Source organism: Canis aureus, chromosome 38 (genome assembly GCF_053574225.1).
Source record: "Canis aureus isolate CA01 chromosome 38, VMU_Caureus_v.1.0, whole genome shotgun sequence".
In the NCBI taxonomy this organism is placed as follows: Eukaryota; Metazoa; Chordata; class Mammalia; order Carnivora; family Canidae; genus Canis; species Canis aureus.
Window position 1 is genome coordinate 6,470,724 of NC_135648.1, and position 24,715 is coordinate 6,495,438.

At 51.9% G+C, this 24,715-nt stretch overlaps 2 protein-coding genes across 4 annotated transcripts in view; both read left to right on the forward strand.

Annotated features, from left to right (window-relative positions):
• Positions 1–21,744, forward strand: part of UCK2 (uridine-cytidine kinase 2) — an 80,623-nt gene extending 58,879 nt beyond the window's left edge. For both annotated transcript variants that reach the window (XM_077886919.1, XM_077886920.1), the window contains exons 2-7: positions 2,516–2,675; positions 3,504–3,600; positions 8,522–8,664; positions 14,588–14,685; positions 16,967–17,015; positions 17,820–21,744. In XM_077886919.1, coding sequence (XP_077743045.1) covers positions 2,516–2,675; positions 3,504–3,600; positions 8,522–8,664; positions 14,588–14,685; positions 16,967–17,015; positions 17,820–17,959 — 687 coding nt within the window. In that variant the 3' untranslated portion in view covers positions 17,960–21,744. The remainder of the gene's footprint in view (positions 1–2,515; positions 2,676–3,503; positions 3,601–8,521; positions 8,665–14,587; positions 14,686–16,966; positions 17,016–17,819) is intronic.
• Positions 21,745–21,773: 29 nt separating this feature from the next.
• The window catches only part of LOC144307296 (uncharacterized), a 66,366-nt gene continuing 63,424 nt past the window's right edge, over positions 21,774–24,715 (forward strand). For both annotated transcript variants that reach the window (XM_077886925.1, XM_077886924.1), the window contains exons 1-2: positions 21,774–21,911; positions 23,240–23,343. In XM_077886925.1, the coding sequence (XP_077743051.1) occupies positions 21,906–21,911; positions 23,240–23,343 (110 nt within the window). In that variant the 5' untranslated portion in view covers positions 21,774–21,905. The remainder of the gene's footprint in view (positions 21,912–23,239; positions 23,344–24,715) is intronic.

The following is a 24,715-nucleotide window of genomic DNA, read 5'->3' on the forward strand; positions in this document are numbered from 1 at the left end:
ACCCGATTTTGTTGGCCATTGTACCCATTTGTCCTTGGTTGTACCTGGGTTAAGGGAAATGATTGTTTACCTCCAAAATTAGGTAATGTAACCTCGTTATATACACTTTTTTTGGTAGTAGAGAGATTGCTATTCATACTTAAAAATATTTAACGGGTCTTAACTATAAGTAAAAAATACCACCCTGTGAATAATCAGGTAGATTAAATATCTGGCCCTATGAAGCCTTCTTTTCATTTTTGTTCTTTGGTCTTCTAGAATTCTGCTAATAAAAGCTATATCTATAGACTTTACCCTGCGTAGCCTTAGGATGTAAGAACCAGATGGGAGTTAGGAAAAGGAAATGATGGGCTGGCACCTGTTTAAAAATGTATAGTTTATAATTGTATAGAGCCTTTGATTCTGTTGTGGTATTTTCATTTTTGAATCTAACTTAAGTCATGTGCAAGTTTTATCTTTCTATAATTTTTTTTTTTCCTGGCATAGCTGCTGTTCCCAGAATCCTGTTTTAAATGCTGTTCTGATAATACGGGTAAATGTCAGAAAAGTAAAATAGTTTTCAAATAATTAACAATTGAGTCAAAATATCATTCCTCCAAAGATCCTTATTTTGTTGTGTCTCACATTTTGTACAACAGGAAATATTGTGCAAAATAGTCTCATGTGGATTGACTAGGGCAACAGGAATGGCCAGTTTTCCTTACGCTTGGAGAAATCAAATACAGAATTTATGGGAAATGTAACTTTATAAAAGTGTCCTGGTTTTTCCTTGTTAAAACCAGTTGGTAAAGTAAGTTCCACAGTGAAGCAAGACTGAGCCACAGAAATCTCTAACTATGCCACATTTTTCATCTCTTATAATTAGGTCAGCCAGCTCCATAAGGAGGCTTGGCTACAGCTTGTGGGTGTTTGTAATGTAGACATTCTTATTTTTAGATTAATATGTATGAAATGGAAAAAAGAAGCCATTTGATAAATACTGTCCTTTACTATCTCATTTTTTTTTTAATGTGCTTGTTTTTATGCTTTTCTTTTTATGGGGACTCTATTATGGGAGAGAAAAAGAGGTAGATTTTAGGTTCTGTACCCTATTCCAGTTCCAGCAGGTGTGTGTGTGTGTGTGTGTGTGTGTGTATTGAGGGGGGGCTTCCCCATATCAACAAGCAATTCTCGGACACTCTCCCCACATTTCCACGTGTTCACCAACCAGGAAGCTCACCAGACCCCATCCTCTTGGGTTTGTATGGACACTTCATGACATCAGCAGGACCGGTTATATCGTTGGTGTTGGCCACTGATTTCAGCCTCCAGCTCCTCCCCTCCCAGGAGGTCAGGGAGATAGGAGGGAAAGTTCTAACCTGCTAATCACAGGGTTGGTTCCTCTGGCAACTGGCCCCATCCTTAGGTGCTTTCCAGAAGCCTCCTTGTTAACATAACAAAGACCGGTGTGCCGCTCCCCTCACTTAGGAAATTGATGTTGAGAACTGTGTGCCAGAAATGCAAGGACTAAATATGTATTTCTCATTTTCGCAATATCACAGGTAGCTGTGTGTACTGCCCACACCACGATACAAAGCGTGTAGGCTTGCGGTCACCTGGAACCCGCTGCCCCATTCGGAGCAGGGATACCCCATGTTGTTTTAGGCGTTGGTCGTGTTTGGAGTCCCATGTCCTTCTAGTCCATAAGAGGTGGCACACGTCTGTGAAGTGGCCACTAGGCTCACTGTGAGTGTGAGCAAGTCCATGGATATGCACTAGAGCAAAAAGGAACCCATGGACGTAGGATGAAAGCCATGACGTTGCCCTGGCGGCTAACTGGCCGGATTCCCTGGCCATGGGTTTTGAGTCCACGTGCATGCGCTGTCACTGCATGACCCAGGGGCCCTCTGAGCCTTCAGCACGTCGTCAGGGTGCCCTCTGTCCACTTTCTGCTGTTTCATGTGTGTCTGTACTGGGGCATGAGCAGGGATAAATAAGTTTGTGTTCCTGTTTATTTTAAATTTTTTTTTAATTTATCTATCTTACCTATTTATTTATTTGCGAGAAAAGAGAGCATGAGCAAGGGAGGAGGAGGGAGAGGGAGAAGCAGACGCCCCACTGATCGGGGAGGCTGGTGACACGGGACCCCATCCCGGGACCCCGGGATCATGACCTGAACCTGAGGCAGGTGCTTAACCCACTGAGCCACCCAGGTGTCCCTCGTGTTCCTTTGTTATTAGGGACTTTAGAAAAGATTCTGTGGAAGAAGAGGCAGAAATTACTGTCCTCCCCGCTGCAACCCCCTGCAGATAGATACCTGCGAATAGTAAGTTGTGTTTAGGAAGGGGAGGAAGAGACTCTGAGGACCCGCACCCCCCACTTGCCTCTCAGCAGGCTGTCTTTCTCCTTTAGCCTTCTGATCCCTCAGACAAGATGGTAGCCTTTGGAGTCTTCCTTCCCGAAGCTCTTTGCATAGGGCGTGTGCATCAGTTGGTGACTCTCCCTCTAATCCTTGGCCTTCTCTTCTTTTCCACAGTCTTCTGTTTGCGCTAAGATTGTGCAGCTCCTGGGACAGAATGAGGTGGACTGTCGCCAGAAGCAGGTGGTCATCCTGAGCCAGGATAGCTTCTATCGTGTCCTCACTTCGGAGCAGAAGGCCAAAGCCCTGAAGGGCCAGTTCAATTTTGATCACCCGGGTGAGTCAGGACTTGAGGGTGTGTGTGTGTGCGTGTGTGTGCTGGTTGACCGAGGGAGCTCTTTGACTCCTCGGAATCTCTTTTCTATCAATAAAAATGGAAGATTAATAAATACCTTCGGGCTTATGGTGGGGCCTAAAGAAGGAATTTTGGAACACATCACTCAATGTGTGGCTTATTGAATATGGATTGCATCTGCCTCTGAACAGGGGTGACTCCACGTGAGCCTGTTCCTTGAGATTGGCCAGACACGGGCTAGCACGAACACGGTTGGTTCTTCTGCTTCCTGTGATCTGAAGCAGCCCCTGCTCCCCTCCCCCCGCCCCCCATCCCACATGTGTCTGCACGTGGCAGGGTGTGAAACTCAGCCCACTGGCAGAAAGGACCATGGACAGTCCAGGATGTCTGCCTGAGTAATGCTCTGACGGTCCCAGATCCGCACATCACCCTTTAACTGGTCTTGGTTCTTGCAACTGTTGGAATTAAAACTTGGTGCCTGGAATCAAAACTTGTGTACGCACATCCCCTAGTCGTGCGAATGATTTCCAGGTTATCGTAGGCCAGTTCCCAAGACAGCAGCTATACATGGAGGAGAGATAGATGTCTGAGGCCAAGGGTGAGATAGGTAGAAAAAAAATGAGTTTCTCAGACCGCATTCGATTACGATTCTATTTTGAGATCCAGGAAGTTTGCCTTCTCCTTAGGGTAGACATCTGGCTTTTTTTTTGGTGGGGGTGAATGTGCTCTTCTGGGTGAAATAGATGTGTATGATTACAGGAGAAAGCATTTTAAAATCAAGAGCCATTTTAACAGTTTGATTTCCTTCAGATGCCTTTGACAATGAACTCATCTTCAAAACCCTCAAAGAAATCACTGAAGGGAAAACAGTGCAGATTCCTGTGTATGACTTTGTCTCCCATTCCCGGTAAGTGAGCTGTTGGGGGCTGGGCCGCTGCTGGTTGCCGCTCCCAGATTGTTCCCGTTTTGGGGGCCTCGGGGCTGTGTCCTCTCCTGCCCCATGCCCATAGCGGCCTGTTGGCAGTAGGGGTGGCCGTGTGCAGCCGTAGGTGTTGTGCACCAGTTGGGGAGTTTATCCGGCACCTCCTGGAATGGTCTGCTCATCACGTTTTGCTGACTCTGGAAGAACAGGTTCATGAATTTGGGCTCAGGTGAGGGGACTATACATTTGTCCTGATTCACATCCCTGAGCTCTTGCTCCTGGAATATGATGTGAGGGGGCTGGGCAGAGGACACAGGAAACAGAACAAAGGAAACTGTTCTTTCTTCTCCCGTGGTTGGACCTCGCAGAGAGGTGTCAAGGTGTGAGGGCCCTGAGGCTGCCAGAGACCAGACGCTAAACTCTCAAGAGAGTTTCTCCGTCATGTCCTTTATGCCGATCTGTGTTCCTGCTCCTGATGAGGCCTAGAGGGCCGGGGGGCTCATCTTCCTTCCCTCTGAGTGCTTACGCGAGGCTCCTGCAGGACTTCACTCCAGCCGGCCAGGCCCCCAGGCTCCCTCGAGTCTCCCAGGACCCCTTGCTCACTCTGTCTCCTTTGAGGACTTTCCAGGTCGTCTCTAAACTTCTGACAGGGCAGAGAAAGCACGTGTAGTTCCTCCTACACTGAATGTGTTGCTTTCAGTTCTGTGCTGTTTTAAAAGTTTCTCCCACCTGCTTTCATTCTTCCTTTTCATGATTCCTTTCAATCTCATGAGTGGATTTCTCTTTTTTTATTTTTAATTAATTAAATTTTTTAAAAGATTTTATTTATTTATTCATGAGAGGGGGGGGGGGCAGAGACACAGGCAGAGGAAGAAGCAGGCTCCGTGCAGGGAACCTGATGTGGGACTCGATCCCAGGACTCCAGGATCATGCCCTGGGCTGAAGGCAGGCGCCACACCACTGAGCCACCCAGGGATCCCTATTTCTCTTTTTTAAAATGGGAAATTAGATTTCATGCATCTTTAACTACCAAATGTTTCCATCATTAAAAGCCTGTCTTTATTGCCCCGTGTGTTCTTTGAGTACATATCTCAGCTGGCCTTTGACACGGGTTTCCTCACACGTTCTGTGCCTTTCCCAGGACTGGAGGGTGTGGCAAAGATTGGTTGGAGGAGGAAGAGAGTGAACACATTGTCCTGGAAGGCCAGGCTGCTTTGCTTCTCACCCCCACCCCTCACTAGCATCTTCCGAAGCATGTCCTACCCTGGACCAGATGCCACTGTGCCCAAAACTCAAAAGAACAAGATGCACCTCCAGTATCAAAGCACCACAGACCGTGCGGGAATAAAGGGGTTTAGTACAGGAATTGGAGCTAATAAGAGTGTTGAGGGGGGTTGGGATTGCTAAGACCTGGGAGGCTGCAGCCTGGGGCACTGGAGATGAAACCAGGGTCCGAGGCAAGTCCACAAAGCTGCCAACTGTGGGCCCCAGCCTGCAAGGTGGGGGGGCTTGTGCAGTGTCTGCAGAGTGGCCTTGTGTGGCTAGTAAGACCTAAAAATTATCTGGGTTTTGTATCATCTTTGACGTTTCCCATTGGCAAAGCACCACAGAGGGAAAAGGGTTCTGGGATTTGTAGTTTCTAGCCTCAGGAGGGCGTGGTGGTGATGTCCAGTCCACAAGAGACCAGGGACCTCTCAGGTCCAGGGCGGGGCACTGCTACAGAGTCGAAATGCAGCCTGACAACTAAATCAGAGCCCTTGGAAGAGTGTAAAGGAGAGAGGACAGGCTTGGAGTATTTAGAGCGGGATGTAGAGAGACAATATTTAAGGTAATATTTATCACCTCTCTAATATGTAGAGAGATGATATTTAAGCTATATATTGGAAAGCATAAGAATTTGTTGGGGAAGGGGATTTGCAAGGTAATGGGTCGGGCAGGATTTGGGGGATGAGCTCAGTGGGGAACTGGAGGTGGTGAGGAGTGGCAGGATGGGGATCAGGGTGCAGGAAGAGTGGCTAGGAAGCAGGCAGGCAGGCCTCAGATGGGAAAGACTGGGGACGCCGGGGCCGGAGCATGAACGCGCTGGCAATAGGGAGTCACAGATGGCTGTTCCGTGGGAGCAGATCTTTTGGTGGCAGGAAGAGAGGATCCACGATGCTATTTATAAAGCCCTTGGAGTGGTACCAAGTGAGAGACTCACAAGGGCCTGAGGTCAGGCGGCGGAAGTAGGGGTGGTTGGCAGGAGGCAGGACCTGACCAGATGCAGGAGGCGCGGAGGGGCAGCTAGTGCATCCTGACCTCTGTCAGATTCAGGTCTTAAAAGAAACCCCAGCAGAATTCCCCATCCAGACATGATTCACTTCTCTTTTTCCTCCCGATCCCTTTCAAATCGTATATTGTATAACCCTGTTGTTTGGTGGCCCATGGCCTGTGTCTTTGTGAGACATTTTCCCGACCACCTTAGACCACAGCAGTCCCCCCAGCTCTCCAGGCCACTTGTTCCGCACTCAGCTGTTCGGAGTTCTCTGCTCCCAACCCAGGCACGGGCCTTCCGTGGTGACCCACAAACCGATGCTGGACCGAGAAAGAGAAGACACTCGTTTGCTGTAAATACCCTTCTCTGGCTTCACTCTTGCTCAAAAGCCAAATGAGAAGCTGGGATTAGGTTACCCTGTGAACTTCCCAGCCAGACTCTGAACTTGTAAATGGAACATTGCACCAAGTGTGGCTCCTTGTACGTTCTGGGCTGGCAGTTGCCCAATAGATTTTTTTTTTTTTTAAGCTCTGGGCTGTTTTGAAGGGTTCTCCTCTCTAAATGTACATGTGCACTTGGGTAGGGATCGATTCCCACCTCTTGGAGCTGCAACAACAGCACAGTTACGTTCCCCTGGCTTTCCTAGGACCAAGACATGTTTGTTGAATTGGAAAACCATCTGTTCCTTGTTCGTGTTTATTTGTTGGGTGTCCTGATCCGCGCTTGATCTGGCGTGGGCCTACGTACCCCTAGCACGGTCACGGTGCTCCCTGGTAGTGTGTTTTCCAGACGGAGCCCCGGGAGCCCGCCCTTCCCCACCCCAACATACACACATTTGCTTTTTCCCAGCAGAGACTCTTCAGTCCCCTCCTTGGTGCAGGGCAGTTGCCCACAGTGGCTCATAATTTTACTCACTCACGGAGCCTCTTTTCTAGCCCATTTCCCTTCTGAACTCTGCCCAGTTAGGTTCTTCATCCTGAGCCATGGTGGGCACCCTGTTTTCTGATAGGTGATGTTCCTCCATACGGGCTCTCCTCAACCCTGGTTTGTACATTAGACACATCTGGGGCGGTTTTATAAAAAAGACCAGTGCTCTGGCTCTGCCTTAGACTCATAAAATCAGAGCCCCGTGGGAACAGGGCCTAGGCATACATTTTTTTTTTTTTGTAATTTAAGATTTTATTTACTTATTTGAGAGAGAGAGAGTGCATGCATGCACAGGGGCAGAGGGAGAGGGAGAGAGAATCTTAAGCAGATGTCCCCCTGAGTGCAGAGGCTCAGGCACATGACCTTGAGATCACGACCTGAGCTGAAACCCAGAGTGGTCTCTTAACCGACTGTGCCCCCCAGGTGCCCCCAGGCATAGGTGATTTTATTTTTATATTTTTTAAGATTTTATTTATTTATTCACGAGAGACAGAGAGAGGGAGGCAGAGACACAGGCAGAGGGAGAAGCAGGCTCCATGCAGGGAGCCTGATGTGGGACTCGATCCCGGGACTCCAGGATCATGCTCTGAGCCGAAGGCAGGCGCCAAGCCGCTGAGCCACCCAGGCGTCCCGATAGGTGTTTTTTAAAAGCTCCCTAGATGATTCTGTGTGCATCCAGAGAACATCACTGTTGCACAGTGTCTCCTACTCTTATTCACCTGGTCCTCTTCTGTTGTCTTTTCTGCCCCACATTCTGCCACTTTGGTAGTCGTTCCAGCAGCGCCTGCCTTAGAATTTAGACAGGAACCCAAGGCTCTGAGCTAATAAGGAATCAAAGAGTGTTTATGGGAGGGAAGTTCAGTGCATCCTCTTGTTTTGGCAGCCGCCGACTTCCCTATGTTTCCACCGATAAACCCATTGTCTTAAAGAACCTTAAAAAAATTTGTTTTCTTGGGTTTTATTCATAAATGTCCACGTAAGCCTTGCAGCGGTTACTATTACTTCCCTTTCAGTGACTTTTGAGCAAGAGGCAGTAGGTGATGCTTAGGACAGAATCAGATCGCGACCCTGTGGGGTAGATGGAGAGGTAATGGGTACCCCTGCCTCATCGAGGAGGGTGGCGGGGGGGAGGAGCACCCCACAGCCCTGACCCGTGGCCACAATGCTGCTTGTGGTAGAGCCAGACCCGACGGAGCTCCGGAGGCTTTCCTTCCCTGTAGATGCTTCCTCTCCTCTCCCCTCTTTCCCCGCAGCTTCCTTTTTCTGCCTCCTCCTCTCCCATCCCTTCCTGCCTCCTACCAGTTGCCTCCGCACAGGGGGAGGGGTGGGGTTGTTGGGAGAAAACTGTGAGTTTCTGTTTTGTGAAAGTTCAGCTTTAGCTTCCTTAAATTCCGGCACGAGAGCATTCCTGGAGACGCCTCCAGGGAAAAGAAGAAATCACATCTGCTTCTGTCTGTTGCTATTGTGCGTTCAACAGCATGTTATCTGTCCCCAGGAGACAGTTCAGAAGAACTGGTCAGAGGAGACCTTTGCCCCAGTGGTGATGGCCCTTTGGCGGGTCTTCGTTGGTGGTCCGAGGGCTCAGCAGGGCTGGGGGGTGAGCTCCCCCTTTTGGTCCTGCTGTACGCGTATGGGGAAGGACCCCAGACTCAGAGACAGATGCTGTGTCCTCCTCCCTGTGCTTGCCCTGCCTGGTTCAGCCCATCATCTGCTCTGTGCTTGCAGGAAGGAGGAGACAGTCACTGTCTACCCCGCGGATGTGGTGCTCTTTGAAGGGATCCTGGCCTTCTACTCCCAGGAGGTGCGAGACCTGTTCCAGATGAAGCTTTTCGTGGACACAGATGCGGACACCCGGCTCTCCCGCAGAGGTGCGTCCTATGAGCCTCCGGTGGCCCCGGTGGGTGGCCCAGTCCAACTGAGTCAGTTCAGCCCAGGATGTCCTGCTGCTCAAACATTGGGTGACATCTGAGGAGGGATTAGTCTCTGTGGGTTTTTTTTTTTTGGATGATGAAAGGTTTTTGAGGTCACGGAGATGAAATAAGAAGTTTACGTTTTAGTTTCGCTGGAAAAAAGTGTGATTAAATGCCCAGTTCCTCATGGTTTTCGTAATCAAGACAGGAGCTAACTGTAGGCCATCCAGGGGCAGGAATGAATACCTAGTACCTGCAGCACGGGGCAGCCTGTCCCAGCAGCTCACTTCTCTAGCCCTTTCTTTTCCAGAAAGCTCAGTGGAAGTTTTGTCATGCTGTCCGGGCAGCTGCGGAGCAGGGTCGGTCGGTCGCTTCCTATGCAGCCCTTACTGAGGGTGTGCCTGAGTGAGTCTCTGCCTGGTGTCCTGAGGACACAGAACTGCCCTTTGCTGGGGAGTGGAGCCCATGAATTCAGCTCCGCAGGACATTGAGCAGAGCACTTGCTCCTACTAGAGGGGATCAGGAGGCTTCATGGGGGTGTGTGAGGGTGATGACGTAGACAACCCAAGAAATCACGGTGCAAATGCAGACCCACAGGGCTTGTTCTGGGAAGCAGGTGGCTGGAGTTCCTAGAAGGCTGACCAAAGAGATGCTAGACATTGCTTGGGGCAGATCATAGGGGCTGTGGCTTCCTATTTGGTCCCTGGTAGACAGGGAGAGAGCTACCGAGGGGTTTTGAGCAGGGCAAGTGAAAGGGCCTTGAGTCTCTTTTGGGGAGATGACTCTGATGGAGCAGATGGGAGTGAAGACTGCAGGTAGGGCTGCTGCAGGAGGTGGGGCTGGGCAGGGCGGGGAGGGCTGGGGAGGGACATGATGGTACGAGCAGAGTCAGAACATGACAGCCCCCACCTCCCACCCCCCCCACCCCCCGTGGGGGCCACGGCAGGGTATGGGCGAGGAAGAGAGAAAGGGAAGTGGAGGCAAGTGAGCAAGACTTCGAGTCCCTGTCGCGCATCCCCATTGCACAGAAGAGGAACGAGACCCAGGAAGTGACAAGGGTGGCTCCTAGTCACAGAGCAAATCATGGGCAGGATTTTTTAAGTTCCAGCCCTTCTGACCTCAAAGCCTGTGATGATTTCTTTTCTCGGCTCATGAAACAAATTTGTGGTTTATCCACTTAAGCCCTCTCTTTGCAAGAACTCACAAACAGAACCAGCAGAATATAGAGGAATGAGTCCCTGAGTTTTGTCCTCCCCAGGAGTAGCGTCTGCACTTGATGAGAAGTGAGTTGTGGTGACAACTTCTGCTCCTAGGTGGGGTCGGGGAGGGATAGAACTCCGCGATGGACGACAGGAGAGTGGCAGGCCCATATTCTAGTCCACAGCCTTCAGCTAGCTTTGGGACTTTGGTGGTGGCTCTTGGGACTCGTGTGACGTCCCAGGCTCGGGTTTCTTAATGGGTAATATGAAGGGGACCGGCCTGTTTTTAGGGTCGTGACTTTGGCCAGGAAAGAGCTGCATGGTCTTTTTTAATAGTCAAGGCCTGAGCCTGCCCGTCCCTCATGCATCTGCGCCAGGGCCTGGTTTATCACCTTAGTTCCCAAACCCAGGTCCTGCCTTGGTTGATCTGCTCAATGTCCCCATTACTCTGCCAAATCAGGGAGGCAGCACGATACACCCAGGTGAAAAGACTGGAGTCCCATGTACTGGACCTAAATCCTGATTTCACCATCTAGTAGAGATATGGTGACCTCGGGCAGGTTATGTTGTAACCTCTTTGTACCTGACAAATAGGGGTAATCCCACGGGTTGATTCGGTACCGACCTGTATCCCTGGGTCGTGAGGATGAGGGGCAAACGCAGGAAAAATGCCTGGTGGGGCGTTGGTTGGTAACAGTCCGCGTGTCAGATTAGAAGCCTGCTTTGCCTGAGATAGTGGACGTTCTGTTTTCCTGAGTTTCCCTCCAGGACTGGTCAGAAGCTCTGGGGGGTCACCACGTCCTCAGGAGCTGGGATGCGGGGCTGATGGCATCGTCGCGGTGCAGTCATGTTTGAGGGAGGAGGGCGCGCGAGCCGAGGTGCAGGAGGTGAGAACCAGGCTCGAGAACTACAGGATTCAGGGTTCTTGGAAATCAGACTCTCTTGGCCTGTGATTCAAACAGATCATCGTGGCGCCGATGACACAGAAGATCCCCCTCTTGCTCCCTTGTCCCGGGATCCTTGTGTGAAACCGGGGGTGGGGAGAGGGACATGAGGTGACGGCGGCACCCGTGGGGTTTCTCCGGGTCGGTCCTATCACCCCCGCATCCCCGCTGCTCCCGGGGAGGCTGCCGCTTTTCCTCACAGACCTTCTGTCTTCTCGTGTCACCTGCTGGCGAGTCCCTTCCGTGGTGGACTTGGCAGGGCCTCTCCACATGCTGTTTCTACAAATTCATTCTCTGCCCACGTAGGACAAAAACCATGCCTGGCATGTGCTTTGTGGGAAGGGAGGGTGGGTTCGTCAGGAGCAGCCGCTGGGCAGAAAAAGTTCCTGCAGACTTGGTTGGGGTCCCGCTTTTGCCCCCACCGCATGTCCTGCTTCCTGGCCCTGCGACCCCTGGGGTCAGGATCCCAGGACTCCTCCGTGTGGGGCCATGCAGCCTTGGAAAGACTGACCTCCATCCCCTGGGAACCCCTCGTACTGCGGGGGTATTGGCTTCTTCCAGCTTTCACCGTCCCTCCGTGTGTTATGTACTCTAACCCGCCCTCAAATTCGGGGGCCGGGAAGAATTGAGGGGGCCACGGAGGGCTGACCCCTGCCCTCTCCCCTGCTCTAGTTCTGTGTCCTGTTCCCACAGCGTCAGGGCTGCAGTGGACCTTGGGACAGTCTGTTGTGTTCACTACAGCAACACGTTTCCTTGACTAGTTTTCAAAGTGAATCAATCGACTGAGCCATGGAGGAATTGTAATTTAGTCCGGGTCCTTCTAGATCTCGTCCTTGGCTTTGGCTGACCAGAGGAGCCCTGGTGGCTTTGGAAGGGCGGCCGTGGAAGCCAAGCCGGGAAGGTGGGCAGGCGGGTTGTTTCCTGCCCTTTACCCCCTCTTCGGAATGGGCCTTTCCTTTCCGAGCAAATGTGCCGAGTCAGAGTGATGACCAGGGTTTCGAGTCCCTGGAGTTCCTGGGTTGTGCCAAGACCCTGTTGAGTCAGTCCTTGGCTTGGCCCTGTTTCCTGACTCGGCCTGAGGAGCGGGGCACTGGGGAGACTGGGGAGCAGTGACCTGTCTGTCTGGCCTTGTGCTGTCCCGACCCAGCTCAGGAGGGGTCTCAGGGTGCTGAACGTGATGACTTGGTGGAAGGCTCTTGAGGAGCAGAGGTGGGTGATGCCTTTTGCTTTTGCACATTCCCAGCATCTGGGCAGCATTCTCACCCATTTCCTGTTTCCTTTTCTGGGGTAGAAACTGTGGGTGGCTCCTCTCTGTCCCGTTTCTCCCTCTCCCCTGCGTCTTCCCACGTGTTGGAGCGCCGCAAGACCTCCCCTCCCTCAGCTCTCAGCTGGGTCTGACCTGCCCCCCTGAGCCCACCTGAGCTCACCTGAGCCCACCTGAGCCCACCTGAGCACACCGATGCTGCCCTCCCAGGAGTCTGCTCTGTCAGGGAGCCATCGCTCCCTAGAAGCTTCCCAGATTCTGTTACACCATAACCCATGGTAGGAGCTCAGGTTGATGAACGCACACGATGCACCAGCCACGGTACTGAGGTTTTCTGTACGTCTCCCTGTTTTCCTGACCTTTTGAGGAAGTCTCTGTATCATGTCTCTGTTTTACAGTTAAGGAAAATGAGATTTGCAGAGGTCGAATAACCTAAGGTCACAGAGGTAAGAGGGAGGGGTCAGGATTCAAATCCAGCTCCGTTCTGCCTGCCGTGCTCTCCGTGGTGGCCCCAGGGGTCGCCGTGGGCCCCCAGAGCCGACTCTGTGTGACTCTCCCCTCCGCAGTGGCGTGGCCCGTTGAAGCTCTCGGGTCTGCGGGTCACCAGGGAGCCGCGGGCCTGGGCTCAGGGCAGTAGCAGAGCTACGTGAGAGGCCGTGTGCCCGTGTGTGCGTGCTGGACAAAGGTTCCCGTGCTGCCAGAGCCATCAGCACTTGTGTGAAAAGCGTGTCCTGTGAAACAAGCACATCAGGCCTCTGCAGGACTTCTGAGGAAAGGCTGCCTAAGTGCGGGCAGGCCTGTGTTTGTTTTTTTCCCTGGTCCTGATACCCTTTGCCCTGGCTTCCTTTTTTTTTTGCTTTGTACTTTATCTGGAGACGTGAAGAATTGGAGGCCACACTGGCTGTGTGTTTTGGCTGAGGGGAGCTCGGTGGCCGGCGTGCCAAGGGCCCTGGAGGCCTGTGGGGCTGAGCCACGTGGCGGCTCTTCGGCCTCCTTGGCCACGTCTCCCTGGCCCAGCTGCCGGGCCCCGCCTCAGAATGCCTGAGAACACCATCTCCTGGCTCGGGGAGGCACCGCCGCTAGCCTGGGCTGCGAGGCAAGTCCTGACCCTTGATCAGCGACCAGCCAACCCTCTGATGACCCGGGCTCATCAGAGCAGAGCAATCTCCCTGTAGATTGAGGAGCTGCTAGAGGAGTCACTGCTATGGCACTGTCACCTGACCCTCTGGAATGTGGTCTTCCTGACAGTCTTCTAGTCGTCTGAGCTCCCAGGTCCCTGCCAGCCCGAGTCCTAATCACAGGCACCTCCCTCCTTCCTGCCCCTGCCTGCACAGGTGCACGCGCACGTGAAGCACACAATCACCTAGAGACACGGCTTTCCAGAAATTCACCCACAGGCATTCCCTGGTTTGTTTGCAGTGAGTTTCCTCCCACACTGACGCCAGAACCTATGGTCTTGAGGAGCCCAGGGGCCTTCCTGAGTGGTTGTTGATGGACAGGGTTCCCCTTTGGGGTGGGAGGTGGAAGATTGAGCGGCTGTGGTACTAAGGTTCACAAAACATCTGTAGGGAGGGGTGTTTTGACTGAGAGAATCTCCTCCCAAACTCTCATTACCCAGTTTGGAGGAGAAATTGAGGCTCAGGGCAGTTAGCGTAGAGGGGCCGAGCCAGGACTCCAGTCCCTTCGGTGGTGGTCAGACCCTTTTCTGTTTTTATGTTTTGTTTTGTTTGACAAGAGGCTCTATTAAAATAATGAAGGTGTTTGATGCAAGTCCCTGAACCACTGCCCCAGAGGAAGAAGGTGGAAGATGGTGAGCGTGGACCCATCCAGGTGGCCCTACACCTCCAGCTCACCGTTTCCAACACCGTGGTGTGGTCATCTTTCACCTAAGTGGTGTTCTGCTCGCAATCCTCTGTGCTTGGGGTTAGCAGGAATGGCTGACCACAGCTGGACCCTCTGCCTGCCCTCCACCCCGTAGGGGCTGAAATGTTGGGGGGAGCCAGGCGCAATCAGGTGGCACGTCGGCAGTAGGTCAGTGGACTGCACACAGGTAAGTAAGTGCAAGGGGACGGCACCCAGGTGAGCAGGGGGCCCTTTGCCAGGGAGCCCCACTGCCTCTCTGGGCCCCGTCTATTTCCCGTTCTAAGCTCTGCAGGAATGTCCTGCTTTTTATGTTGTGTCACACTGACATTTTATTTGGGTCAAATGCTGCTGGAAGCCAGGAGACTCTTGGCTTGGGCCAGACAGAGATCGTTTGGTCAGAGCCAAATTTGACTATAGCCATAAAAATGTAACATGTTTTTCTTGAAGCTGCTGCTGACCTGCTCTTGGTCAAGTCTCTCAGGAATCCGGCTTGTGAATCATCCATCCAGAGTAATTGTGGCGTCCATGTGAGCCGGGTCTGCCTCACGGAAGGCGGACACGTGTTGGCTCATGCACCATTTTCTTGATTCTTGTTTTTCCTTTTCTTATAGTATTAAGGGACATCAGCGAAAGAGGGAGGGACCTTGAGCAGATTTTATCCCAGTACATTACGTTCGTCAAGCCTGCCTTTGAGGAATTCTGCTTGCCAGTGAGTTGTGTCCTTGGTTTTGTTTTTTGTTGAATTTAGAATTTAAAACTTAACCCGTACAAATAAAGGTATATAAGTTGACGGAGCCCCCCAGCCTGGATTTCATTCCTCTCCGAGGGATCCTCTGACCTCCAGTCCCACGGAAGGGCGGACTTTGGGGCTTTGTGTGCTGCCCAGGGTGTTCTCTAGGAGCTGTAGGCCATCATCTCTGGCAGAGTGGTCCCTCGGGGGGCCTGCTGTCTGACTCCAGCGAGCTCTGCGCCCCTTGCTTGGTAGGCTCAAGCTGTGACCGTGCGCCATCTCTAAGCAGAGGCTCGGCCATCTGGGTCTTCCAAAGGTCTGTGATGGTTGCAGTATTTGTGCATGCAGAGGGCTTCTGAACCTCTTCCGCCACCGTGTGGAGCCTCCCTTTGAGCTTGTCTTTGGGGCCTGTGTAAGTTCCCATATGGGAAGCGTCCCGCCATGCTGGAATAAGCTTCCATACCTCTGCCCTGGCAACAGACTCCTCCTTCCTCCAGTGGCAGCTAGGAACTCTCTGGGGAGGTGGCTTCAGGGAAGGAAGGTTGGGGATATGGGGAGATTTTAGCTTTCAGCGAATCATCCCACAGCACAGGAAAAACTCTTGAGCTTCATGGGGACAGGCAGGTGAATGTTGAGGGGCACCAGGGTGTGGAGTGGGGGACGGGGGACTGGTAGAGGAAGAAGTAGGAGATGATGTCGTCTGAGAAGAAGCATTTAACTCAAGAGACGCCTGCACCCGTGTCGTGTGTGTGTCTTCACCAGGTCGACTCCCTAACGATTTATAATTCAGCTCTGAGAGAAAGCAGGGAGACATGGGGACTTAGCCCGAGCTTGGGCGATCTCTTCTGGGGGACTGGAATCCTAGGGCATCGAGGCGTGGGGATTTCTCGGGTTCTCATTGTAATTAACGTCTTGCTTTCTCCTGGAAAAGTTTGATCTCAAACTGTGTGTTCCTTCAAGTCTGTGAGTAGGTTTTGCGTCAAACCAGACCAGACTTTTGTTTCCGATCGGGGACAGGTGGACTTTCTGAGTCAGCCTGAATCACGCCGATGCCCTGCTCATTCCCCTGGAGAGCGCTGGGTCACAGGATTAGGTTTCTGGGCAGAGGGCAGAGGATAGCTGAGGAGCCAGGAAATTCTATCCTTCCATCTATCTATCTTCTCCTGCTCTTTTGAACTTAGGTAAACTTATGATTGGGCATAAATGAGCGTTAACTGCCAATTTTCTGCTGATTAACTTAATTATCATGGAGCTTAGAATTCTGCATATTTTCTGGGTGCTTTCTCCTTGTCCCCACAGTCCAGCCCCTCTGTGCTCGGGGAAGATCAGGTCACTCCTGCATAAGCCAGGAGTTTGGATCCGATCAACAGTCTGCCTGGTTCAGGTTGGATTTGGGCCTGACACAGCTACATTCGAACGGTTTTGGTATAGAAGATGCCCACGTTCTGAAGACAGTTTTTATTTGGTCTCCTTCTAAATGTGGGTCATACACCAGAACACAGTTATTTGTAAACTGGTCCACAAAAATCTCAGTAAAATAAGAAAACGCAAAAGGGAATGTATCTAATTGTGGCTTTTGTTTTTGTTTTAAAGTGGGATCCCAGAGCTGATGAAAATGGTCATCAGTGGGGGTCGTCTTTTCTGGGTTTGTTTACCCTTTATTTATTTATTTACTTATTTACTTACTTATTTATTTTTAAAAGATTTTATTTATTCATGAGAGAGAGAGAGAGAGAGAGGCAGAGACATAGGCAGAGGGAGAAGCAGGCTCCATGCAGGGAGCCCGACTGTGGGACTCGATCCCAGGACTCCAGGATCACGCTCTATACCAAAGGCAGGCACTAAACCACTGAGCCACCCAGGGATCCCCTTTACCCTTGCTTTAGGATCAGTGGTGTCACCTTTCAGACTGTGTGTAGAAGTCCGAGGTGAACCACATCCCTTTTAAATTTGGGTTTTTCTAATTCACATTTTTCTTAGTAGAGAGGGCGCAGTTATGAGTTGGGTTTGAAAGACCACGTTCTCTGTGCAGGCCAGAGCTTGAACAGTATTAAAACATTAATAATGAAAAATCAAGAGATTGATTTATTGTAATTTAGATAAAGGGGGTGAAAAATACTATGCTCGCAGCCTCAAGCTGCCGCTCTCTGGGGTCAGTGGTAGGAAGGGCTGACCTCTCTCCTCATAACCCCTCAACAGGGACTTGGGCCGCTTTCTCTGGAACTCCTCTTTAATGCCTTGTGACTATCTTTCTCCACAGACCAAGAAATACGCTGATGTGATCATTCCGAGAGGTGTAGATAACCTCGGTGAGTCCTGGTGGGGGGTCATCCCATGGGGCATGACTTCTACCCTATGTCAGTCATACTTGGGGCAGGATGTGGTGACCAAAGTAGGCTCCATGGACAGTGGCTGAACCACTGTTGGTTTGCTCTTGGGAGCCAGAAAGGAATTTCTGCCTACACGTTTGGCCTTGGGAAGAGGCCCCCATGCATACGTGCATAGTGACAAACAGGAACTCGTGCTTCTCCAGCAGAAAGCAGAGGGCTGGAGATTGTCCTTGGCTGTCACTCCCAGCGATGACCCCTCGAGGCCTTGCATCCAAGGCCACCCTTTAGCAAAAGTACATTTTCATCTTGATTTAGAATGACCTGCCATCAAGATAGCCCTTCTGAAAGGGAGCTGGTTGCGTTTATTTATCTATTTATTGGTTTTGGCTGGTCTGAGAAGTAGGGGTACTTCTGGATTTCTCATTCTCCTTTTAATAAATTTCAACATTCCTCCGCTTAAACAGTTAATTTTTTTGGCTAAACCATTTGGTGTCCATCGTAGCGATGAATATATTTCATGGTGTCTTCTTTTTTTAATTTTTTAAAAAAGATTTCGTTAATATATTAATTTTAGAGAGAGAGAATCTCAAGCAGGCCGTATACTTTATATTTCTAATGCTGAGAACAGAGAGCCCCATATCACATTTTCCTTGGAGGAAAGAGCTTTCTTCTGCAGGGGTCAGTCTACTTGGGACTTGGGGGGGCGGTGCTGATGGGTCCCCTGGTGGAAGGCTGGTCCCCCCCCCCGCACCATCTCTAACGTGGCCGCTCTGTGCCCCACAGTGGCCATCAACCTCATTGTGCAGCACATTCAGGACATCCTGAACGGAGGGCTCTCCAAACGGCAGACCAATGGCTATCTCAACGGCTACATCCCTTCACGCAAGAGGCAGTCGTCGGAGTCCAGCAGCCGGCCACATTGACCCCTGTCTCCTTCAGACCTGGCCCCTACCTTCAAGAGACCGGAGGAGGGATCAAGAGGCTCTGTTCATCCGTACATGTGGTTTCCTATGACATTTGCTGTATTTAAGAAAACACCATGGAGATGACATGCCTTTGTTTTTCCCTTTTTTTTTTTTTTTTTTTTTGTGCTTTGGAGCGGCGAAACGAAATCGAATTTGACCCTGAGCTTAAATGACAAACTGTGCCAACTACTACTGGTGATGCCTAATTATGAATCCAACGTGTAACCAGTTATAAATACATACATATATATATATAAAAGGATCTATTTTTGTGTAAATGTACAAATACTGTAAAGCTGTTTGCTGTAAGTATTGTGCAGGAGGGCCTGTATTTGAGTGTTTGGGACTCGAGCTGGAGTCTCACCGAGAGGCCGTTGCTGCCGTGGTGTTCCGGGGGTGGGGTGGGATGGGGCTCAGGCTCAGGCAGGGGTGTGGGGGGAGGCGGGCAGCGGAGGAAGGGAGGCGCATCTCACGGCTGTAGTGCCTCTGCAGCTGGAGGACGGTGGAGTCGGGAGCCTTGGTTGCCCCTCCCCTGCCAGATGCCACCTTCTTGGAGCTGGAACTTAATGGTGTGTCGACAAGAGATACTCTTTCCTTTTTCCTTTTCTTTTCTCTGCTTTTCTTCTTCTTCTCCTTTTTTAATTGTTTTAATTTTTTTGAGTTGAAATTAGGCAAGACCTCAGCTCAAAAATCAAACTCAGGGAAGAGGCCCACTGAGGAGAACAAGTCTTCTGTGTTTTCTCCTTGCCCGCTGCCCCACCTCTGGCTGCCCGGGTCGCTCCCGCCCCTCCCTCCCTCCGTCCACTTCTCAGCGTCTCCAGAAGCCAGAGCTGCCTCTCCCTCCTTCCCCGACAAGGATCTATCTGATGGGCTCGTTTCCCAGTAAGATGGGGAAGGAGAGAGTAGAATGGGACCTGCCGTGGTGTCCGAGGAAACACTGGCTCCCCCTGCCTCCCAGGGAAGTCCTCCAGCAGAGTCCTTGGGCCTTGCTCCGCAGGTGGCCTCTGAAGTCTGGGCTTCTGGGCTTCGGCTGGGGACTTCTGCTGGCAGAAGGACGGCTGGCGACCACCCTTCACAGGGTGGCGAGGGCCCTGCCCGTGCGGGGAGTGAGTGTGAGTTTCTGTTTGCCCAGACGTAGGGACTGGTGGCCGGATGGTCCCTAGCAGCGGCCCGGCGGGCTGACATAGGCCATAGTTACGGGGTTAGAGACACCCACCTGTCCTGAGGGCTCCCTCTCCGGGAGAGGTACAGATGCCTGCAGATCCTTGGGGGAGGAGGTGGGACCAGGCGAGCCCTCGCAGGTATGACGCTAGGGTCCTCAAGCCTCCGCTTTTAACTGCAGATGAGCCAGAGGCTTTCATTTCTTGGTTGACCATGTCTGTGCCCTCCAGGCCAGGTTGGCAGCTGCCCCACGGGGGCTGCCGGCACCCGAAACGTTTTGGGGAACCTTCTCCCTCCATTGCTTTCCTAGCCCACTGGAGCCTTTCAGGAAAACCTGACACTGCTACTCTCGAGTCACACCGAACTGTCCCTCTGACCTAGTGACCTCCACCTTTGGTCCCCCTTTTCTGGACTCCATTCAGCTCTCACTCTGTTTGGCTGTTTCAAACAGTCAAATCCCCTCCCCCGCAGAGCCTCCCCCACCCGAGACTTTCAGGAGACGGCTGCGGGCTCTGCGGGGAGCTCCCTGTGGCAGCCGCTGCCCGCTCGGAGCACGGGGAGGCTCCCGAGGTGCCTCCATCTAAGGCCGGTCAGCTCACCGGGTTGAATACGTTCTGGAATGTTTCAGAACCAGTATTCTCTTTGTCGTCGTGCCCTGTATGGTTCTAAGATGAAGGGTGGGTGGCAGGCTTGGGTTAGGATCCTGAGGACCCAAGGCCTGTGGCCTTGCTGGGGCCTCTCTGTGCTCAGGGGCAGCCCACCCCCGTCTGGGGGAGCCTTGGCCTTTCGGTGGGTAGCTCATTCGACTGTACTTGAAGCTCCCAGGTGCCAAACCATTTAGTGCCTTGGCTGTCTGTCCCACTGCCTTGGAAGATGGAGTCTTCTCATCTCTGAGCCTTGACGTCCTTAGCTGCTTCCTCATCTACCTGTGGTGTTGGGACCAAGCCTCCAGTGTCTCTGAGTAGCCCAGTTCTTGCTGGGAAATGGCTCGAGGGCTGCCTGGCCTCCGGGGAAAACCATCACCCATGATTCTTGGTGGCTTGGCTTGGGGCACCGGGCTGTGCCTACTGGGCAGCGCCGGCAACTCCCTCGGTTCTGTGATACACTGTCTGGAGCAAGGAAGGGATGAGCAGCTCTGCCCCCGTGTGGCCACCCCAGCATTCAGCTAACTCTCTGAACTTGAGCTTTCTATATGACAAATCCTGGGCTTGGTATTTTGAGAGTCACTAGTTCTCTGGTTCCACTGGAGAGTCAGGGGTAGGCTCCTTAGACCAGACACCGTGACCCTAGGCCAGAAACCATGACCCGAGTGCTCTGGGTCCCCTCTGTGGTCCAGGGGGGAGGTACCGACAAGCTGGACGGGGTAATGTTGGCCACGTGTGCATGGGAGTCCTGTGGCTTCAAAGCTGCCCAATGGTGCTTGCTTCTCCCCCACACCCCACCCCCCGGCCCAGGCATGACCCACAGACCCAAGTGTTTTGGGGAACAAGCATCCAAGCTTTGTGTCCTGGGAAGGCCTGCCCTCATAACTCTTTCATGCTAATGGAACTTGTGCTGACCCGGGTTTCTTTTTCTTGGGCAGCCTGAGGCCGATAGGGGCAGAGAGACTGTTGGAGTCTGTATGAGGAGCCCACAAGTGTTTGGACCCGAGGAGGTGAAATTGGTTTGCAGTGAATAGGATGGACCCTCGAGGCGGTTAGACAAGGGGATCCCTGAAGAACAGGACAGGGGAGGTCGCCAGGGAAGGTCTCCAGTTCATCCTCCAGAGCCAGAGGTTCCGGCGACAACTTGCTCTGGTCTTGGCTGCCCAGTGGTCACGTGGATGCTGCTGCCCTCCTCCTGGGCTCGGCAGCGAACACTTGTCTCTGTGCCCAGGGCAGATTGCCAGTCTCTCGTTAGGCCACTAGGTCAGGCTGGAGGCTCCTCAGAGCGGTTGGGAAGCAAGAGGGATGGGAGCCCAGTCAGTTTGTGTATCACCTTTGCTGTCCTTGTTCAGCACCCTTGATGTGTGCTAACACCTAAAGGCTGGCAGAGGGAAGGGCAGCGTTTTCTTCTGTTCTGGAGTCTCACCCCTGCCAGTCAGTGAGTCCAGCACCAGGGACCCATGCTGGGTTAGGCAGGCTAGGGCAGGTTCTGGATTGCAGGGCTGTGCTTCTGGGAAGGACTGCCTGGATTTCCCTAACTGTCCTTCACCCTACCTCAGGGTGGGGTGGGGTGGGGGGAACAGGCCTGGTGTGCAGTACAAGGCAGAGGACAGGCTGGGGAGAGCAGTGGGGTCGGTGTGGAGTTCAGAGTCCCCTTTAATCTTTTGGGGCCCCGTGCTGCCCTCCTTACTAGGCCAGGTGGCTGGTGTTCCAGTTCAGCTTCCTTGCTGCTCTTAGAGGTGGTGAGGGCATAGCTGGTCCTGCCTCAGGAACAGGGTGAGTAGCTAAATAGAGACGTAGGCTTTTTTTCTTTCTTTCAGATGCTTGCTCTTCTCCTTTTCTTTCTACCACCCTGCCTTTACTGTTAGTAGCTACAAAAATGACCACATACTATGTACTTTGCTGTAAATAAAGACTGAACAACAACAAAAGAGCCAATTCTTGTCTCCTTTGTGGTGTTTGGGCAGGAGGAGCAGTGACTGAGGCCAGTGGGCGTGAGGGCTCAGCAGCTCAGTGGATGTGACCAGGGGGCTGCATGCACGCAGCCTGCTATCCCTAAGCCTTGCAGCCCTGGGCTGGACCCCAGACCTCAGCCTGGAATGCTGGTGAGACGTGCCCCTGTGCATTTCTCTTCTGTCCCTGTCTCTGTCCCCGAAAGCCAGGGCCAAGGTTTCTGGGAAGCTTTGGATCTCTGGAATGTTCCAGCCCTGCATCATGCAGCTATTGCCAGCTCCTCCGTCACTGCCTGCCCTGAGCCATTCACCACTCCTTCCCTCACCTCCCACACTGAAACCCCAAGCAACCTTCTAAATGAAGAAAACTTGATGGGAGTGGGTGGAGGAAGTTTACATTACGACTTCAGGAGAACTCACATGTGCATGTGTGTGTGATTGCCCTGAATATATAGCAATCGATGCAGACATTCATCTCCCTGTTTTAAAGATTTTATTTATTTGAGAGAGAGAATGTGCCAGTGTGAGCCAGGGGATGGGCGGGGGGCGGGCGGAGAGAATCTCCAGCAGCCCCCCACTGCTGAGCACAGAACCTGCCTGAGTCCAAGCTGGATCCCAAGACCTCAGATCATGATCTGAGGGGAACCAAGAGTCAGGCTCTACCGACTGAGCCACTTAGGCCTCCCCTACATCTTGTTTTTTAAAGACCTAGGTCACCCACCACCAGAGACAGTCAAATAATTGGCTTTTGTGCCCTTCCTAGCCACCAGACCCCCACGGCCTCTCGGCTTCCATCCCTTTACCACTGCCTCCCAGGCAGCAAGTCACCCTCATTTACGTGCCGTGAAAATTAATAAAGGGAAACCACGCTAGAATCAGGAGTTAGGAGGTCCCGCGGGGTGCTCTCGCCCCCTCCCCACGAACCCCTCCTCGTCAATGGCAAATCTCACAGCAGAGGACCTGGTGCTGGGATGCTACTTGACCATCCGGATTGGAGGAAGAAAGGCTTACTTTCTCACCAGCCAGCAACAGCCCAGCCAATGAGAGGCCGGCACAGCTCAGCCAATGAGAGACCCGCAACCGCCCAGCCAATGAGAGGCCGGCACAACTTAGCCAATGAGAAGCCACTATACTTCCCACCCCCAGTTTTCTCCAATGGGCTTGCTCGTAACAGCCGTCCACATCCCTTTCCCCCCTATAAAAGCCCGTACCTCTCCTTTGCTTCGCGGTGGTGCCTCAGGTTTTGCCCTGATTGGGTCCTTGCGCTTTGCAGGTCTTTGCTCTTCCCAAATAAACCCATCTTTTGCCAGTAAAATAACTGGCGGTTCTATTTTGAAGGTCAACAGCGCGGAGCCACTCTGCTGTTTCCAGACACTTGTTTGAGTGATACGTGCAAAGCCATCGAGGAATGTAGCAGATCCGAGGGGACTGTCATTTAAGAGGATCCACGCTCAGAAGGCGGCTGTGTTTTTAAATAACAGGTGCTTCTGCAAGAGCTGGTATTATCGTCCAGCATGATCGTCATCTTCAGACCCGGGAAGACGCGAGCCGTCACGGACCAGGTGCCGGGCCTGCTGTCGCACAGGTAGTGGTTGTGCAAAACTGGCTTAGCCCTGTTTCCCTTTGCGTCGCTCTCCACCGCCTCGGACCTCGGTGGACCACCTCTCGAGCTTTGCTTGGGGCCCAGCTCATTTCCCCCATTCCAGTCCTGCTCCCTTGTAGGCGGAGGGACAGTGGGGACAGGCCAGTGAGGCCCTTGGCAAGTTCTCTTTGTCTCCCCGCCCTCTGTCATAACATCCTCCCATCCAACCTCCTGCCCCACAGCTTGCAGACTCCCGTTTGACTAGTGCTCTTGAATCAAACCCCTTCCTCTGTTCAGATGAAAATAACCCGGTTAGAACCTGCTTAAAGACTCTACGGAAGGGAGAGGGGTGGAGAAGGGGACGTGGGGGTTTGGGAAGGTTTGCTTTGAGAGGCATTCCTATCATCATCTGCTGATGGAACGTGTTTAGAATTTTTTAAAAATATTTTATTGTTTAAACAAATATTTTAAATTTAATTTTAAATTTATAATTTTTAGAAATATTTTTTAAAAGATTTTATTTATTTATTTATTCATGAGAGAGAGAGAGAGGGGCAGAGACACAGGCTCCATGTAGGGAGCCTGACATGGGACTCGATCCCAGGACCGCAGAATCCTGCCCTGAGCCGGAGGCAGACGTTCAATCGCTGAGCCACCCAGGCATCCCAGAATTTTTTTTTTAAATTATTTGAGAGACCAAAAGCACGGGTGCAGGTGTGGTGGGAGGGGCAGGAAGGAGGGAGAGAATCTCAAGCAGTGTTCGCTGGAGTGTGGAGCTCAACAGGGGGCTCCATCTCACCACCCTGAGATCATGACCTGAGCCAAAATCAACAGTCGGAGGGTCGCTTAACCCACTGAGCCACCCAGGTGCCCCGTTTTGTTGTTGTTGTTGTTGTTGTTGTTGTTGTTGTTGTTGTTTAAGGTTTCTATTTTTGAAGCTGAGTTTAAACAGATGGCTTGCTAGGATGAACTTAACCTAGAATGAAGTTAACTCACTGGCTAAATCTTGGGCTATGCCTGTATATATACTTAAAAAAATAGAATTTATTTATTTATTCATGGGAGACACAGAGAGAGAGGCAGAGACAGGAAGAGGGAGAAGCAGGCTCCATGCAGGGAGCCCGATGTGGGACTCGATCCCAGGACTCCAGGATCAGGCCCTGAGCCAAAGACAGATGCTCAACTGCTGAGCCACCCAGGCATCCCTGTATATACACTTAAAGAAAAAAAAAAAAATATATATATATATATATCCCTTCCCCCCAATCAACTGTGAACCTGAAATAATAGAGCCAAATGAATCAGCTTAAGTTAGGACTAAACCCAGACATAGATTCTCAATTAAACCAGTGAAGATGAGGGGCCGGAGAACATG